Below are 17,902 nucleotides of genomic sequence, written 5' to 3'. Positions count from 1 at the left end.
GTCATGAGGTTGGTGAGTTCGAGCCCTGTGTCGGGGTCTGTTCTATCAGCGCTGAGCCTGCTTGGGCTTCTCTCTGTCCCTCTCTCTTTGCTGCTCCCCCACTCATGCTCTCTCTGTCTCTCTCAAAAAATAAATAAACTTAAAAAAAATTACAAAAATATTGGCACAAAAACAGACACTCAGATCAATGGAACAGAATAGAGAACCCAGAAATGGACCCACAAACGTATGGCTGACTAATCTTTGACAAAGCAGGAAAGAATATCCAATGGAATAAAGACAGTCTCTTCAGCAAGTGGTGCTGGGAAAACTGGACAGCGACATGCAGAAGAATGAACCTGGACCACTTTTTTACACCAGACACAAAAATAAACTCAAAATGGATGAAAGACCTCAATGTAAGATAGGAAGCCATCAAAATCCTCGAGGAAAAAGCAGGCAAAAACCTCTTTGACCTTGGCCGCAGCAACTTCTTACTCAACACGTCTTCGGAGGCAAGGAAAACAAAAGCAAAAATGAACTACCGGGACCTCATCAAAATAAAAAGCTTCTGCACAGTGAAGGAAACAATCAGCAAAGCTAAAAGGCAAACGATGGAATGGGAGATGTTTGCAAATGACATATCAGATAAGGGGTTAGTATCCAAAATCTATAAAGAACTTATCAAACTCAACACCCAAAAAACAAATAATCCAGTGAAGAAATGGGCAAAAGACATGAATAGACACTTCTCCAAAGAAGACATCCAGATGGCCAACCAACACATGAAAAAATGCTCAGCATCACTCATCGTCAAGGAAATACAAATCAAAACCACCATGAGCTATGCTCTTACACCTGTCAGAATGGCTAACATAAACAACTCAGGCAACAACAGATGTTGGCGAGGGTGCGGAGAAAGAGGATTTCCTTTGCACTGCTGGTGGGAATGCAAACTGGTGCAGCCACTCTGGAAAACAGTATGGAGGTTCCTCAAAAAATTAAAAATGGAACTACTCTATGACCCAGCAATTGCACTACTAGGCATTTATCCAAGGGATACAGGTACGCTGTTTTGAAGGGGCACATGCACCCCCATGTTTATAGCAGCGCTATCAACAATAGCCAAAGTATGGAAAGACCCCAAACGTCCATCGATGGATGAATGGATAAAGAAGATGTGGTATATACATACAATGGAGTATTACTCGGCAATCAAAAAGAATGAAATCTTGCCATTTGCAACTACGTGGATGGAACTGGAGGGCATTATGCTAAGTGAAATTAGTCAGAGAAAGACAAATATCATATGACTTCACTCATATGAGGACTTTAAGAGACAAAACAGATGAACATAAGGGAAGGGAAACAAAAATAATATAAAAACAGGGAGGGGGACAAAAGAGAAGAGACTCATAAATATGGAGAACAAACTGAGGGTTGCTGGAGGGGTTGTGGGAGGGGGGATGGGCTAAATGGGTAAGGGGCGCTAAGGAATCCAGTCCTGAAATCATTGTTGCACTAAAAGCTAACTAACTTGGATGGAAATTTAAAAAATAAATAAATTAAAAATAAATAAAACATTACAAAATAATTTAAACATTACAAAAACAAACGAACAAGACACAAAAAAGCCCCCAGCACAAGCAAAAAGCTTCAGAGGAAAAAGCAACCACTGGTTTGTAGGAGCTGGGACAATGCCGGGTGGAGAAAGAGGGGTGAATATTTGGGGTGGAGGAAACAGCATGTACAAAAGCACGGGGCTGTGAAAGAGCCTGACATTCTGCTGATCTGTCCACCACTGCGCCTAAAACACCAAACACCTACTGCATGCAAGGACCTTCCTGTGCTTGGGGTCTGCCGTTCGAGCCTAGAATTCGGGGCTCCTCAGACAGCAGGTCCCAGAGCCTTGGCAGTGCACCATCGACCAAGGATATTCTCTGCTACCAGGCCACTCACTAGGTCTCTGCTGCTTCTCCAGAGCAGCGATATTTAGCAATGCCAAGCACGATGGTGCTTTTCGGCCTCTGCCAGCTCCCAGGAGAATTGCTTCCAAATTTCTATCACAGTTGGTTTCCAACAACATCCAAACGGTTTGCCACAAGCCCGGCAGCCCTCGCCGTCCAGGACCACAGGTGCCAAGACAAAGGTTGGCCCAGGCAATGCCCTCCTGCTGCCTAGCGAGTCAAAGGGCCCTGTCGACTGGTAGCAGCTCCGGAGTGTCAGTTTCAAGCTCAGGAAGTAGAAAAAGAGGCAGCTGGTTTAGAGCACTTCCTCGAGGGCAGTGGCTTGACCCAGTGACCTCTCAAGGAGCCTTCCAGTTGCATGGAACGTTCTCTGCCCTGCCCACCTTCCTCTGGCTTAATGCCTTCTCAGATTTCTCATCTCCGCAGAGGGCCTAACTCAGGAAAGCTTTCTCCGAGCACCCGGCCCTGGCCAGGGGAGGAGTCCGCCCTTGTGCTCCCAAGCCTCCTGTGTTCCCCCCATCACAGCATTCTCTCACTGTGGCTGAGAGCAAGACCCTGGAGCTGGATTGCATGGGCTCAAGCCCTGGCTCTGCCACTTGCCAGCTCTGTGACGTTGGGTGAGTTGCTTAACCTCCACGTGCCTCAGTTTCTTCATTTGCAACATGGAACCTTATCTCCATGGCCAGATGAGTTAGCATTTACTGAAAACAGTGTCTGGTCCCTAGTTTGTGCTATTGGTGTGTAAGCTACTGCCCTTCCTGGGCTTGCCCTGATGCCAGGAGGACAGAAGCGGGGTCTGCTCTTTCCTGGTCTCAGAGCAGGACGTGCTGAGGCTCCCCACATGGCTCATCAAGGATACAGACGAATGAGGTGGGCTCCCTCAGGAGGCCTAGTGTTCGGGTAAAAACAGCATGGGGCTGGGGGTCTGGGCCAATCCATCCTTTCCCCTGCCTGAGCCTCAGTTACTTCCTCTGTAAAATGGGGACAGCAGCTCGGGGACCAAAACACTGCAGACCGTAGAGTGTTGCCCCGCACAGAGAACAGCACCCCTCTGCTGGCCCTGCCCCCCCCCCAACGCCCGTTCTGGCCCCTCTGCCCGCCTCCATCGGCGTCCTCGTGACCTTCTGGCAGCGTGCTGGTTTAGCCTGGTAAGTGACAGACGGCTCTGGCCACTCATGAGCGCGTGGCTCCCCTGCCAAGGCAGTGCTCTCCCCCTGCCCCGCACCTCCCGCGAGCCCCTCCCTCACCTTGAGTCACCACCTTGCCGAAGACAGGCAGGGAGTCGAGCGTGGAGCAGTTCCAGCGCCGGTTCCGGAACTGGTACTGGCACTCCTCGATGGCGAGCTGAGCACCTCGGCGCACCGAGTCCATCACCTCAAGGTTCCGCTTGCACATCTGCACCTGCCTCTGGATCAGGCCCTTGAGCTTCTCGCACGTCTCCTCCTCCGAGATGCTCCCCACGGAGGACAGCTTGGCCAGGTACCTGGGGAGAAGGCGGCGGGGTGGAGTGTGGTGCGGCGATCCCTCCCCCTCTCTCTGCTGCCGGGACGAGGCTGTGCCCAGCCCAGGTCCCTGGGAGCTGACTCATCCCGGTGGTGGCTCGTGGCTGAGCCTTCTCTCTGGATCCAGCGACAGGCCCTCTTGCCTGGCTTTTGGGACCAGCGGGGCAAGTGCCGTCTCATCATAAGAAGGCTTCCGCCCCGGCCAAAGCAGGCCAAAGCACTGAGAGGGATGCTGACGGGGCCCCCACGGGACCCCTCCTGGCCCAGGGTGGCCCCTGCACCAGCGTCTGTACCCCGATGTTACGCCAGACTTGGCCCCTGGGCTCTGACCCCTTCACGTCCCTCTAGCTGGGACGCTAGAACCGCTGCACTCGTGTCTCTTTCCCCACCCCCAGGCGAGGACCCCAGTGAACGAAGCCCGCGTTCTGGCTGCAAGGCCCAGACCCTCACTGCCAGCCACATCCCGGGGCACCAGACGGAGACCAGCATCAACTGCAGCTGGGGGACTCGAGATGATGAGTGTGTGGATGGTGGCAGGGGAGGAGGGCTTAAAAACAGAGTGTGCCGTGCTCTTCCCTCAGCCCCTGGGGTTTTTGTGGCTTGACGATGGGGCAACAATGCTGGTTCCATCTCATAGAATTATGGTGGGATCACAAGCTAGATACCTTATGTCAGGGAGCTCTGGGACCCGGCCTTTGGGGAGAAGGGGCTCTAAAGTGTCTACTCCAGGGGAGGACAGGAGGGAGTGCTGCTGTTCATTGGACACCCACTACGTGTCATGCATGGTGGCAGTCACTATATTCTGCTGCACCCTTGCCTCCCATCTATGAGGTGGTAATTGTTATGCCCATTTTATGGATTCCAAAATGAAGGCTAAGAGGGTGACACAGATAGCAAGTGCCAGAGCTGAGCTTCAAACCCCTTCAAACCCTGTGGGTCTTCCCCCTGCCTGTCCTCCTCCATGGCAAGTTGAGGGGCAAGTTGAGGCTCTGTGTCACCTAAGGACAGACACTGTGATCGGGACCAGGAGGCCAGAGAGCCGGAAGCAAGACACATGAATGCTCACCAGGATGGGAGCAGAGCTAGGGAAAGGCCCTGTCAGGAAGAAGTGGTCCCTCCCAAGGGACAGAGGTGTGCGTTGCCTGAACACCTACTGAGTGCCAGGTATGTTTCAGATAGGTGAAGTGACTGGCTCGGGGTCACCTGGCTTGTCTAGTTTGGAGGCAGATCTACTAGTTTGGAGCCCAGGTCCGCATAACCCCATGACTGTGTTCTAAGCGTTGCCCCTCAGCCTGCACCCCCCCCCCCTCCCCTCTAGCATCCTTGGCCAGGGCCAAGTGAACATAGTAGGTGCACAAGGGGGAGCTGAGTGCTGGGAGGAGAGCTGAGTGGTAACTCTGAAGGCCTCCTCTCCCTTTCCTTGCCCTCACTTCCCACCTGTTTGGTGGGACATGATCTGCTCCCCTCCCAGGGCAGGGCTGGCAGGGGCTGCCTTCCAGGTCCTTGGAGGAGCAACAGAGTACAGAGTATCGCAGACTTCCAGAATGCTCCCTGACAGATAGTCTGGTCCATTATACAGGTGAGCAGAGTGAGGGAAAGGGGCCTTCCCACCATCTCCCAGGAGGAAACTCAGAGCCTGGCTCTACCCTTAGTCTCGGTCACACAACAGGGGCTCGAAACAAAGACAGCGAGTATCCCGCTGCCCCCGACTCTATAGTGAGCCAGTCCCCCACCAGGAGCTTGGCCAGCCACCCTGGTCTGGGGGAGCTTTCTAGGCATGGAGGTGGAGATGCTTGGAGGTGATGAAGCCGCACACATTTCTTGTCCATAGAAGGTTCAAGGGGGAAGGCCCACTCCATGGGACTCAGTTTTCTCATCTGTAACGTGGGGAAGTTACCACTGGTTCTGGCTAAGTCAAGGAACTGTGGTCAGAGCAAAAGGGGGTCCTGTGTGTGAAAGGTGGGCTGACAAGGGGTCTGAGGCAGTAGGGCAGGAACTTGCCATTTGTTTGCCGATGAAGTAAAGGAATAAATGATGAGCAAAGAAGTACACAGAAAGCCCTCTTGAAATATGGGACATTTTTATGACTACAGTAATAAGCACAGTTAGCTTTCATGCAGCTTAGGACCAGGCTAAGCACTTCCCTTACATTGTTGCATTTATCCTCCCAGCAAAGCCAACGGACCCCTGTTTTATAGAGGAGGAAACGGAGGCACAGACCTGTTACGTAGTTTGCCTTGTGTGCAAGGTCATCCAGCTCGTGAGAGGTGGAGCAGGGACTTGAACCCGGTTTTGCCCAACTTCAAAGCCTCTGAAGTGGATACAATGCTGTTTTAAGTGGCTCGAGGACTAGAACTGGCCCCAGCAGGCAGGAGCTGCTGGGAGCCAGGTTCGCTCAACCTAAGGACGCTGGTCAAGGTGGAGACGACGGGCTGCCTACCGGTCGCCGAGTTCTCCTCCCCCGGAGGTGTGTGAGCAGCAGGTGGGTTCTGTGTGTCAGGCATGGGGGCTGGCCCAGAGGAACGGTTCTCGAATCTGGCTGAGCATCGAAATGTTTGTGGAGTTTGTTGAAAGTGCAGGTGCCAGGGCCCTCGCTCCAGGCGGGGCTGGGTGGGCATCTGGGCTTTTGGCACATCCCAGGAGCAGCTGTGAAGCCAGACTGGCCCTGGAGGGCACTTCAGGGGAAGCTCTTGGCCAACCACAGGGGATGTTTCCTTCTATGCCCGAGGGAGATCTGATTCTGGGACCCACTTTCTGCCTCACGGCTGCATCAGCCCCCCCCCCCCACCCCCCGCCCCCCACCTCCTGGTTGTGGAGCTTGAGTCTAGCTGTCTTTATCTAGAAATGGAGATAATGGTTCCTATCCCAGAGGGCTGCTGTGAGAAATTAAGGTGATTTGATGTGGTTGGTGCTGCCGGCTCTTAGCCGGGCCCACAGGAGGTGTGCTGTAGCTGCGAGGATCCCCCCAACTTCCCTGGCAGCACACGGGTGAGTAGAAGGTGGGTGGTCTTGGGCTGAGGCATCCAACCTTCCCTTCCTCTCCCCACATTCCTTGCTTCCTGGAGGACCCCCCTGTCTTCTCTGCCAGGTCCTGCCTCAGGGATGCAGAGACTAGCAGCGTCGGGGCAGGAGCCTGAGACTCCCAGAGGGGAGACAAGGGTGGGAAGGTGGTGGAGGGGCAAGGGCAGGGTGCATCTGGAGGGGGAGGGGACACACTGGCTCCTCAGCCCTGTCTGGGTGCTCCCCTTGCCTGGGCCAGGTCCCCTATGGATGGCCCTGGTCCCACCTGGTGCTCTTGGCCTGCAGGGGGCGCCAAGAGCCCAGCTACTGGCTGTGGGCCAGGTCCATGTTTGGGAGGCCACCGGTGAGGGGACAAGGAGTAGGGCCTCAAGTTGAATCCTTTCCTGCTCAGACCCAGACCTGGCCTCTTGAATAAGGGTGGGGTCCCCTATTCCCTGAAGGGCATGGGGGCACAGAGCTGGCCCCTGTTCCCTTTGCATCCAGCCGATGGGCCAGGTCAGGCTGTACAGGCTCCAGGCTCCTGGTGGAGGGAGGTGTTCAAGGGCAGGGCTTCTCTGGGTAGGGAATGCCGGCTGGGGAGGCCTGGCTGAGCTACCAGCCCACAGTGTGACCTTGGGCAAGTCCCTGCCTACCCGGAGCTTGGGTCCTCGTGGGGACACTAAACTGGTGGGTCTGTGAGGCCTTTCCCTCTGTCAGAGTGACAGTCCCTCTTCTACAGATGGGGATGGAGGTGTCCAAGCCTCAAAGGCCTCAGGACCCCCTGCATTGAATGAGAAATAAAGTAGACCAGGGAAGCCCCCCACCCCTCTCCCCTAGGCTAGACTCAGTGAGGGGAGGCAGCCTGAAATAACCGTCCTACGGCTTTAGGGGCAGGCTGCTGGGTGGCCATGGCCATGAGTCACTGGGACAGCTTCCAGGAAGAAGCTGAGAACCCTCTTCCGCTGAGGAGTGTGCCTGTCCCCCCCCCCTCCCCACGGCTGGCACCAGTGCCACCCCCCAGCCCCTGCCTTCATCTGGCTCAACAGCTGTCCCCTTCCATGCAGGAGACACAGCTCCACCCCACCTCGATTCTCCTGGGTCCCAGAATCTTGCCTGGGAAGGCCTGGCTGCCAGGACTGGATGTGCAGCTGGGAACAGGGCGGAGAGAGTTGGGACCCCGGGCATCACAGGCCCTTGCCCTCACAGCCCGCTTGTTCTGGTGCCCAGCCTCATTTTACAGAGGAGCAAACTGAGGCCCCAAGACGTGGAGGGACTCACCCAAAGTCACACAGCCAGTGAGTGAGTGGCTGGGAGCTCTGTGTCTCCTGTACCCCAGTTGTAGATCTGCCTTGTTTGACAGCCTTGGGGGCTGACACTACCCTCAGTGTCGTGTCTGGCCCATGGCCTCCTCAGGGCCCGGCACAGGTTGTGGCACATAGAAGGTGCTCAATAAATGCCTACAGCATGATGGAGGGCTCTGTCCCCCTCGGCTCACCTCTTGGCAGAGTTGTCAGGGTAGGGAAGAGCAGAGGTGAGGGAGTAAAATGGGGGCTGTCTTTGCCTTTGAGGGCTGGAGGCTGTGAGAGGCTAGAACCCAACTTTTTCTGGGGGCCTCAGGAATCCCCTCTCTGCACCCTAAGGTGGCTCAGCCTTTTCCCCGGAGACATGTGTGCCACTTGATGACCCTGGAGCTGGGCCGGGCCCAAATGTTGGCTGCACAAGCCATTTCTGGGGGGCACAGAGAGTCCGGGAGTGATCGGTATTGGCTGCCGCTGGGCTAGGCTGGCCTGGCCCGTGGAGGGCCTCAACCATCTCTGCTCCTTCTCTCGTTCTGGTCGCCTTGCCCCAGTTTAGGCTTCTTCCTGCCACTGCTGAGTACAGGCTTAGCAATTTGCCACCTGCTGCTCCAGCCACCCAGGACTCTAGCCACAGCCCCGCCATCGATCAGGTTACCCCAGCAGCCCGGGCTGCCCCGGCTGCCGCTGCCAGCCAGCTCGTGCCCCCATCTTCTCCAACGGGGGCTGCGGGTCCCACAGGCCCCTCCCAGGAGGCCCTCCCCGCCGGCCCGTGCCGAAGCCTGCGAGGCTGGAGGGCCCTGGCCCTGCCAGGGAGATCAGATCCTCTCGGCCACCTGCTGTTTTCATTAGAAACTAAAATTAGCTGGGCTTGTCCCAAGCTTTTCCAGGTTTGCTTGCTTTTTAAAAAAAATATACAAATTCCTAGAGAAAAATCCGCACCTCTGCGCCTCCTCTCAGCTCTTACTCTGCGCGTCAAGAGGAGAGGAGACGGGAAATAGCTGGAGCGTTTGGGAGGCCAAGCAGATCAGTGTCGTGGGTCCTGGCCCCGCGGGTATCCAGGTGGGGGCTGGGACGCCAGCCCAGGCCTCTCTGCCCCCTCCCTCTGGCCTCCCTGCCTGCCTGGGCCACATTTAGAGCCTCCTCAGGAGTGGCAGTGCCTGGGACACCAGGGAGGAAGGAGGCCAAGCAGGCGGGAGGAGGAGCCGGAAGGAGCCGGAGTGCCTGCCGAACAGTGAGCCGCCTGGGGAGACACGGCCGCGTGAAGGCAAGCATGCCACGGGACCCACCCAGGACCACGTTCTCTCCGGGGGTGGCCAGCACCTGGCTCCCCGGGTCCCCATCACGCCCCTCAGCTGTTCTCGGGCCTCCGGATGTTTCTGCACCCACGGTCTCCGAATCCCGAGGCCCTGTCCTGGAGACCTATCGTTTCGCACGGCCCACAGGGTGGCACAGTGTGCGAGAGAGATGGCAGACTGGGTCAGAATCCCAGCTCTGTGTTCCCGGAGGCAAGTTAGCGAGCATCTCTGAACCTCAGTGTCTTCATCTGTAGAATGGGGAGAATAATAGTTCTCACCTCAAGAGACGTCAACGGATTAAATGTTCACATAGTAGCCACTGCTCCCCGGTTGGCAACATTACCAAGTCCTATTGATCATCACTGTGGTCATTAAGGTGTTTACCGTCATCACCTTCATCATCACTGCCACCTCAAAGCCCCCGCGCAGTCCCTCGAGCTGGGCCCTCTGCTGGACCGCAGAACAGTCCTGTTCACTGGTCTTCTTTTGCTCGGCTCTTTTAGACGGGGGTTCACCAGCCTGAGGGAAGGACACACCCCCACTGGGAAGGGTGGACACTTCGGCCTCCATCCCCACCGCAGAGCTTGGACACAGCTTGCTCCGATGGAGCACGCAGAGCTGAAGGATGCTTGCCGGTGACCTGGGCCCACTGGTCGGACCCTCCAGGGACCAGGGGTCCAACAGGTGGGACAGAAGTGGGTGCTTTAGGAGATCAGAGGCTGGGGCACCGCGGTGAGGGGGCTAGGGACAGTGGGGTCCAGTGCAGGCTCAGTGTGCCTGGGGGACTTGGGAGCCCTTTGCGGGACAAGATTGACAGGAAGGGAGGCACCTCATGTCCCCTGTCACCTGTGCTCTTCAAACAACAGCCACATGCTTTAATATATCCTTAGTGCAGCCACGCAGGGTTGGCCAGGACGGTATCATCCCCCTCCATTTTACAGATGAGGTTCCGGGAGGCATGTGTTCAAAGCCATGCAGCCAGTCAGGGCTGGGCAGCATTTGAACGCAGGTCATTCTGGCTCCTAAGCCTGGGTTGGTGGATCAGGCTCCAAAGATGGAGTAGGGTAGTGACAATGATTTGAGGAAGGTGGCTTCATTCTTCCATTGCTGAGTCCTTCTGCGGTCCCAGGGCTTTTGGGGACCACAGCAAAGGCGTCTGCTCTGCTTTTAGGAACAAAGGATACTGGGGAGGGAAGTGTCTCAGTCACTAGGCAGCCTGGACGGCTTCTGGGGCCATGGAAGGGGCTGCTGCTACTGGCCTGAAAGTCCTGGAGGGGCAGCCAGTAAGGAGGGGCCAGCCTTGGAGACACAGTGGTTGTAGGGGTGGTGGGCACAGCCTCCCCTCCACCTTCTCCCCGGCCTTGGCAGAACTCTGGAGTCCTCAGTGCCCAGGTCAAGTTCTCTTTGTCCCAAGTGCCTTTCCTCAGTTTGGGGGGGGGGGGGGGAAGATGGCCTTTCCTGGAGCCCAAGCCCCTACTCCTGTACCTCGGGGCACTATTCCCCCTCCTCCTGTCTCCTGGGACCCCTCGCTTCCTTTGCTGTCCATCCTCAGAAGCCTCAGCAGCCCCCGTTTTTGTCTTTTCACTTCCCAGTTTCCATTGCTTTCCCACACCTGGTAGCCCAGCTCCTACATTTCATTCCTGAGGGCTTCCTGAGTGGGAGCCCCCCTCCCACTCACCATCTCACAGTATTTGTTCCTGGGGAGCCGGTGGCTGACTCAGGGCCGGCAAGTAGCCACTCAGACCTTAGCTGGATGGCCCCAGAGCTGCACCAGAAGGTAGGAATTTTCCTTCTCTCCGCAGGGCAGGTGTGATTGTGGGGGTGAGTGGGCATCAAAGTTAGGGCACTTCCTGACCTTGCCTTGCCTCCTGTTTGCCAGAAGAGAGCTTCTCCCTTGCAGAGACCCACCCGACGCTTGTCCCCCGAGTGCCTCTCTCGCCTTTGTAGCCACTGAAGCATTCATCCTGTCTAGCTCGGCGGAGGGAGCCCAGGGGGTGGGAGCGAGGAGGGGTGGCTGAAACCCCAGCTGAGCTGCCCAGGGCAGGAGCTGGCTTCCTAGAGTGGGGCTCATGCTCTGGTGGCTCCAGGTTGCTAGTGAGTTCCTTGGCTTTGGCAGATCCCTTCTGAAGGCACCGTTTCCAGGAGAGCCTGTGGCCAAACCTGCGCCCCCATCCCAACAAGGCAGCTAGGACAACTTTGGTTCCTTCCTCGCTCCAGTCGCTCATAACCTCCCATAGAGGATGACAGGCTAGGGTGTGGGGCTGCAGGGAAAGTCCTGGGAAGATAGTCAGGAGACCTGGGATGCAGTTCCACCTCTATCAGTAAGGTGCTCTGTGGCCCCAAGAGCCCACCACAGTGCCTGGTGGGGCGAGTCTTGACAAGCAAGCATTTGCCATGACTGAATGGGGCTTTCCAGGCATGCCCCTGCTTGGAGATTCAGGGTCCCTGCAAGGGTTGAACCGGTAATCTCCCGGGACCCTTCAAATTCTGATGGCCGTGACTTAGCCCTCGATTCCCTGGCGTGCCAGGACTGCCAGGACCCCGACTCGAGAGGAATGCCCTGCTGTTACCAGCCCTTGAGGAAGAGTTCCTGGAACCCAGCCTTGCCATGATAGGTCCCGTGTGTGAACAGAGTGAGAAATAGGGTCTGAAAGAACCATCCAGGAGTCACAGCAGGAAGAGGCCCCTGGAGTCTCAGCAGAAATTTCCCGCTGCTTCTAATGGGCCTCTCCAAAGTTCCCTTGTGAGCTGTGAGCTGCTAGCTGTTGGGAGGTTCCTTCCCTCCTTGAGCACATGCCTCCCTCCTCCTACCCACCTTCCTCCCCTCTCTGCTTAGACCAGGTCCCCTCCACGGTGGGGTTCATGACTTGGTCAGGGGAACTTTTAGAACGTAGTTTGGTTTAAAGTGCCAGGAGATGGGGGAGGTGGGGAGGGGCTTGGATGGGGAAAGGGGGAGCTGGTGGGGGTCACAGCAGGGAGCGAGCCTTCCCCTGGGTTTGGCTGGATCACAGAAGACGCAGTTCAGGACTCAGAGATAAAACCTGGCAACTCCTGAGGCCATCTGGACCGCAACCATGGGGTCGCGGCTTTGCCTTCCAGCTGAGTTTGCTGAGCAAACGGCAGCGGCTCTGGCAAGCTGGTTTGCAGTGGGGGTGACTGGAGGGGCCAGAGGGGTAGCTGTCACCCCCGTCCGTGGCTCCCTGGCCAACCCTGTGCCCAGTTGGCTCAGGCCAAGCCCTTCTTCCCAGAGGGAAGAACAAGAAAAGGAGGCTTGGCGTAAATGCTCAGCTTTGCAAACGCACCCACAGGGCCCGAGTTGGGCGAGTTTCAACAGGTTTGGGGAACACTGTCTTGTCAGATGCTTGCTGAGTTGCTCAATTGCTAATCCCAGGCTGAGGGAAGAAAGTCAAGCCATAGCAGACAGCTGGGTGATGACTGCCGCCTGAGTAAACCCCTCAGGCAGAGCCTGGTCTCCGGGCCCTGCCACGGAGGGTGAGGGGGAGAAAGTGCTTAGGCAGGATCTGGGGGGGGGGGGGTGCACCCTGGCAGGGGAGCTGCGGGGGCCAGAGTAGCAGATCTGCTGGGTGACAGACAGCCACACTCCCTGACACTCACGTTGGCCCATCTTAGCATCACCTGAGACTCAGGGGGTTACAGTGGAGCTTCCCTCCTACTCGAGGTCTCTAAGATCGGGCACCATTTGACAAAAACTTACAGCCCTCTGGAGCGAACAAGCCTTTCCCCTTTTCACCCATCGGATATTGACTGAGCACCTAAGCACACTTGACATTCAGGTTTTATAACCTCGTAGAAGTACAAAGCCACCCTACTGGACTGTAGTTACATACAGTACGAAACTGTCCTATAGGCATGGGGATAAAAACCAGGAGATGGGGACATGCGAGAGCACGTCAAGCTCAAGTCCTGATTCTGATTTGCAGAATGTCCTTGGGGGAAGCAGCTGCACCTCTGGGCCTCTGAAGCGAGATTGAAAAGAGTACAGACCCCTTGTTCCAAAAGTGGGAAGGGAGAGGTTACATGGTTCTAATAGGGTCACGGGTGTGAAAGTGCTTTCATAAACCACTGATCCTCAATGGGGGGTAATCTTTCCCCCCAAGGGGACATTTGGCCATGTCTAGAGCACCTGGGGATATGCTACTGGCATCTAGTAGGAGAAGCCAGGGATGCTGCTGAACATCATACAACGCACAAGACAGGCCCAAAATATCCACGGTGCAGTTTGGGAAATCCTGGCATAAACTATAAAGGGCTGTGGATGCGTGAGTGATTGATCGGACGCCCAGAGTCAGGGGAGGAGCACCAAGGAGGGGGGTTTACTATCTAGAAGGGAGGGAGGGATCCTTTATAGCTGGGGATCGGGAGGCTCTTCCTGGGGGAGATGTGCCACACACCTTCACCTGTGGGACTGGCTCTGCCCACACCTGGCCCAGCAAGTTGCACCCAGAGTGTCAGGCCTCAGTCTGCTCATGGTCAAGGAGATCACCGCCTGTGGCCCCCCTCTTGCTGGGCAAATAGGCACACGGGAGCTTGGACCAGAGATGCACACCTGTGGGGAGTCAGATGCAGTGAGGGTGAGATGCTTCCCCCAGCCGCCCTGAAGGGCGCTCCCAGACACAACTCCTCTGGCCACCAGGATTTGCCTGTGAGCCGGGCCGGACCTCCCTGGCTTTGTGAGGCTCTTGCAGGAGCCCTGGTTGAAGAGCAGGGAGGTGGCAGCCGATGATCCTACCTGTGTGACCCGTGTAAGAGCAGTAAGACCCGACAGAGCAGTCTGGGGTAAACAGGGCTTGCGAGCAGCAGGCTGAAGGCTCATTCTCTCCATCGTCCCTATAAACAAGGACACGACTCCCCCATCGCACCAACAGCCGCCCTCCACCTCCAGCAGCAGCCATGCCGGCCATTCCCAGCACGAGCGTGCCTGGCACTGCGCTCGTGCTATGTGCACGAGCTCACACTTGCCTCACTACCGTCCAAGAGTGGGTGCCACTTATATACAGACGAGGAACTTGAGGTTAAGTAACCTGTCTGTCGTCACTCAGCCGGTCAGCGGCAGACCTGGGATGGACCTGCGAGCTGTCTTGGAGACCTGGTTCTTAGCCACTCTGTTGGACTATTTCTGAGTGTGGAACGGCCCCCCCACCCTCATCTGGTGGGCCTCTGCTGGGGCCCCAGCCCAGTGCACCACTGCCCTTTCTTCAGGAAATCCACAATAACGAAGCCCTCGCCAAGCTATTCCCTGACTCTTCCTAGTACTTTCATTTGGAGTTCAGAGCTATCCGCCGAGGACTGTGGCCCAGAGGGCAGGAGAGGCCCACCCAGAACCAGCCAGCTTGGGAGGCAGAGCCGGGACTGGAACCCCGGACTCAACTCCCAGCACGCCCAGTGTCAGAGGGAACTTTCAGGGCCATTTCTGAGCCCATCTTTCAGAGACAGAGCCAGGCCTTTCACCAACGGACTGTTTTCATCTATCCATCCCTCCCTCGGTGGTAGGAGCTGCCACAAGCTGCCGGCTCGCCCGGGGTGCCAGACATGAGTCTGATCGGCAGCTTTCAGCTTCTCTGGGCTTGCCCGGGCCTCAGGCTGGGGAGCCCTCCCAGCTCCAGGCTCCGTCCTGCCCGACAGCTGCACGCAGTGGGACACCTGGCCTCCCCGGCAGGCCGCCGCCCTTCTGAGACAACAGACAGCATCGTCTCTTGCAACCGGCCAGCCAGCCGACCCTGGACTAAAGCCTGACTCCAGGTACTTGAATGGGAACGGACACCCAGGCGTTGCCCCTCTGAGAACATTGCCGGCCGCCCTCTGGGGACCAGACCTCCACCGTGACTCACACTTGAAAAAGATAGTGCCAGCCACCCTGCCTGGGTGGACACCTGCCTGCCCACAGCTCTTCCTTCTAAAGGCAGCTTTTGGGTCAGGTGCCCCTGCCATTTACTAACTAGGTGACTTTGGGCAGTGACCTCTGTGATCCCCAGTCTTCCCATCTGTGGAACGAGATTCAGATGTTGTCAGGATCTAGATAATGCGCTGGGAGCTGTTACAATACTGATTACTACTATTGTCGTGATTCTGCCACCTCCAGGCCAAGTCCCCTCTGTGACTGCTCCAGCTCGCACCAAACCTTTCCTCTGAGGGCACTAGCATGCACACTGTCCCACCCATTCGTGTTTTTACTTCTGTCCCGTCTTTCTAGACCCCAAGGTCCTTGGAGACCAGGCTGTGAGTGGGCTCAGTCCCTGTCTCAGGGATGGAGGTTGATAAATACAAGACGAACGACCCCGTCTTGGAATGTGCCCAGAGATCTCTTCTCCATCACTGCCCCTCTGGTTTGATAGGGGTCCCGGGAAGCCCCTTATGCTTTCCGTCTTGGGCTGTGCAGAGACCCTTGGCTCAGAGCCCGGGGTGGAGCAGGAGCGAGCTGGGTCATCCAGAGACCTGCTTCGTGGCAACCTGAGCCATCACCACCGCAGAGAACAGGTTTGCCAACCTCTCTTCTCCCTCCAGGCCGCCCCTCCTCACCCCGCCCCCCTCGAGGGAGTTGTTGGAATTCCCCCATGGTTTTGCGAGACCCAAAGCTGGGACTGCCTCCCTGGCTGGGATTTTGGGTTTGGACGTGGCTGAGGGTGGCTGGTGACACCACCTGGGCCACGTTGGCTCAACTTTGGGACGGCTTCAGGGAAGGGGTATGTCAAGGCCTGGGAAGCAGCACCTGGGTTCAGTTCTCTGAGTTTGGGCAAGTAGCTTCCCCTCCTGGGGCCTCAGTTTCCTCCTCTGTAAAAGGAGCTCAAACACTGGATGCTCTTGAGGGACTTTTCCCTATGGATGCTGCTCTCTTCCCTGAAGGCCTGGGTCCGATTCTGGAACTGCCACTTTGTTGTCCTCCTCTTCGTAGCCCTTGGCACTGGGTGGGCCAGCCCCAGTTCTTGTTCTTCTGATGCTCATGCTCACTTTGGAGACCCTGGCTCTGAACCCCTGCTTTCAAGGGTCAGCTCTGGGGACCCCAGAACCCCTGGTTCCAAATCAGCTTCCCTCCTCCTCATCTCTGGGACCTAGTCCCCACTCAGGAGGCTGGCCCGCGGGGGGTAACGGGAGGAGGTGAGAGTGCCCTGGTTCCTGTAGCTTTGCCACTGCCCCTGAAGTGTTAATCAAATTAAGTCTCCAAGAAAAACAAAAGCTCTGCAGCCACTTCGGGCTGCCTTGGAGTCGCTCGCTCTCCCAACAGCTGGGAGAATTCCACATCACCTCGGTCCCCCAAGCCCTGGGTGGCTCTGACCCCAACGAACACACTCCTTCCAGCCTGCAGGGCTCCGGCTGGCCGCAATGACCTCATAGCAACAGCCATTGGACACTCGGGGCAATTTCATGGGAGATATTTGTTCTTTAGTCTTGATGCAGAGGAAATTTTTTCCTCTCCCGCTGTCTCCATGGAAACCCCAGCTACACTGTGGGCCATCCCCCTTCCCACCTCATGCTTTTCAGATCAATATTGGAGCTTGGCTCCCCACTGGCTGCCCACAGCCGATGGGGGCAGAGCTCTGGGCAGAAGGAACTGGGGCCAGAGTTAAGCCTGGGGCCGGGGGAACCATCACTGATGGGGGGATGAAGAAGGGCTCCGGAGTCTTCTCCCTTCCCTGTTCATCTACTCACCAAAGCTCATCCCTTTAGAACCCCCACCTCCTCCACCTGAGACCCCTCAGTGAGCCCTCTGTCCCTTCCCAGGGAGTCACCTGAGCCAGGCCCAGCAACAGAGAAACAGGCCACCAGCGGTCACCCCCGGCCACCCTCCTCCTTAGGTAGAAACACAGAGAGGTGCTGGGCTGTTGTCTTCTTCAAGGGCTGGACGGAGTTTCTTCCTGCCCCAGGGAGGAAAAGGCAGGCCACCTCCAGCCGCAGGCTCTCTGAGGCTGGGTGTCCCGATCCCTTCCCTCTTTCTACTCCTGGCTCCCGCCCCCCAAGCAGAAACAGGTCCCTGCACGCCTCCAGCCCAGCCCGCAGCTCGGCGCAGCTCGGCGCGGGGAGCTCGCTCCTGGACTGCTCGGGATTAACCTGCTATTAGGACCCAGACTCCTACTCGGTAATGGGCTTCCCCGGCGACCTGTCAGCCGAGCCCGGTCTGCGCTCGGAGCCTGGCGCCCCACCCCGGCCGCCGCCCCGCGCTCGTACCCTCGCGCTCTCGGGCGCCCCAGGCCGCCTATGGGTGCGGATGCCGCCACCACCCCTGCCGCCTCTGGGCTGGGAGCCGCACCCGGGCAGGAGCGGTGCCCAGAGGGAGGCCCAGGCGGCGGCGGCGGCGGCAGCGGCAGCGGAGAGGGCGAGCGAGCCTCGCGTCCCGCGGCCGAGACACCTGCCGGGCGCCCCCGCGCCCGCTGCCCCGCGCCGCCTGGCACCGGCCGCTGCCCCCGGGGCCTGCCCCGCCCCGCCCCGCCCGGCCCAGCCGGGTCCCGGCCCGACTTACAGCCAGTTGCTCGCGGCGGCCGAGAAGACGGCGAAGACCAGGAGGCGCAGCGAACGCAGGCACGAGCGGGGACTCATGGTGCCGCCGCGGGCGCCCGGCCCCGGGCAGCGGCTGCGGCCGCGGGGGGCCTCCCGTCGGGGCGGCAGGTGGGCGCCCCGCGGGCGGGCTGGGGCGCGGCGCCGGGGCGCGGGCCGGGGCGCGCGCGCGGCGGGGCTCTGCCTCCGTGCCTGCCGTCAGCCCTGCCGGCTGCTGCGCCCGCTGCCCGGCGCGGACCAGACTGTCAGCGCCGCCCCAGAGCCGGGATGCGGCGGCGGCGGCGGCGGCGGCGGCGGCGGAGGCGGGCGGGCGGGCGGGCGGGCGGCCGGGGGGGCGGGCCAGGGGCGGGCCG

General features: G+C 58.1%; 1 protein-coding gene across 2 annotated transcripts in view; it reads right to left on the bottom strand.

Annotated features, from left to right (window-relative positions):
* WNT4 (Wnt family member 4) overlaps positions 1–17,821 on the bottom strand; it is a 29,060-nt gene extending 11,239 nt beyond the window's left edge. The window contains exons 1-2 of one of the 2 annotated variants that reach the window (XM_019461718.2): positions 17,515–17,821; positions 3,194–3,429 (exon numbers count right to left, since the gene is read on the bottom strand). In XM_019461718.2, coding sequence (XP_019317263.1) covers positions 3,194–3,429; positions 17,515–17,591 — 313 coding nt within the window. In that variant the 5' untranslated portion in view covers positions 17,592–17,821. The remainder of the gene's footprint in view (positions 1–3,193; positions 3,430–17,514) is intronic. The other variant, XM_019461717.2, reaches the window with a different exon arrangement.
* Positions 17,822–17,902: the final 81 nt, after the last annotated feature.

This window comes from Panthera pardus, unplaced genomic scaffold (assembly GCF_024362965.1).
Source record: "Panthera pardus isolate Hobbes unplaced genomic scaffold, ASM2436296v1 HiC_scaffold_11, whole genome shotgun sequence".
Classification (NCBI taxonomy): Eukaryota; Metazoa; Chordata; class Mammalia; order Carnivora; family Felidae; genus Panthera; species Panthera pardus.
This window is presented reverse-complemented; position numbering and strand designations above follow the sequence as displayed.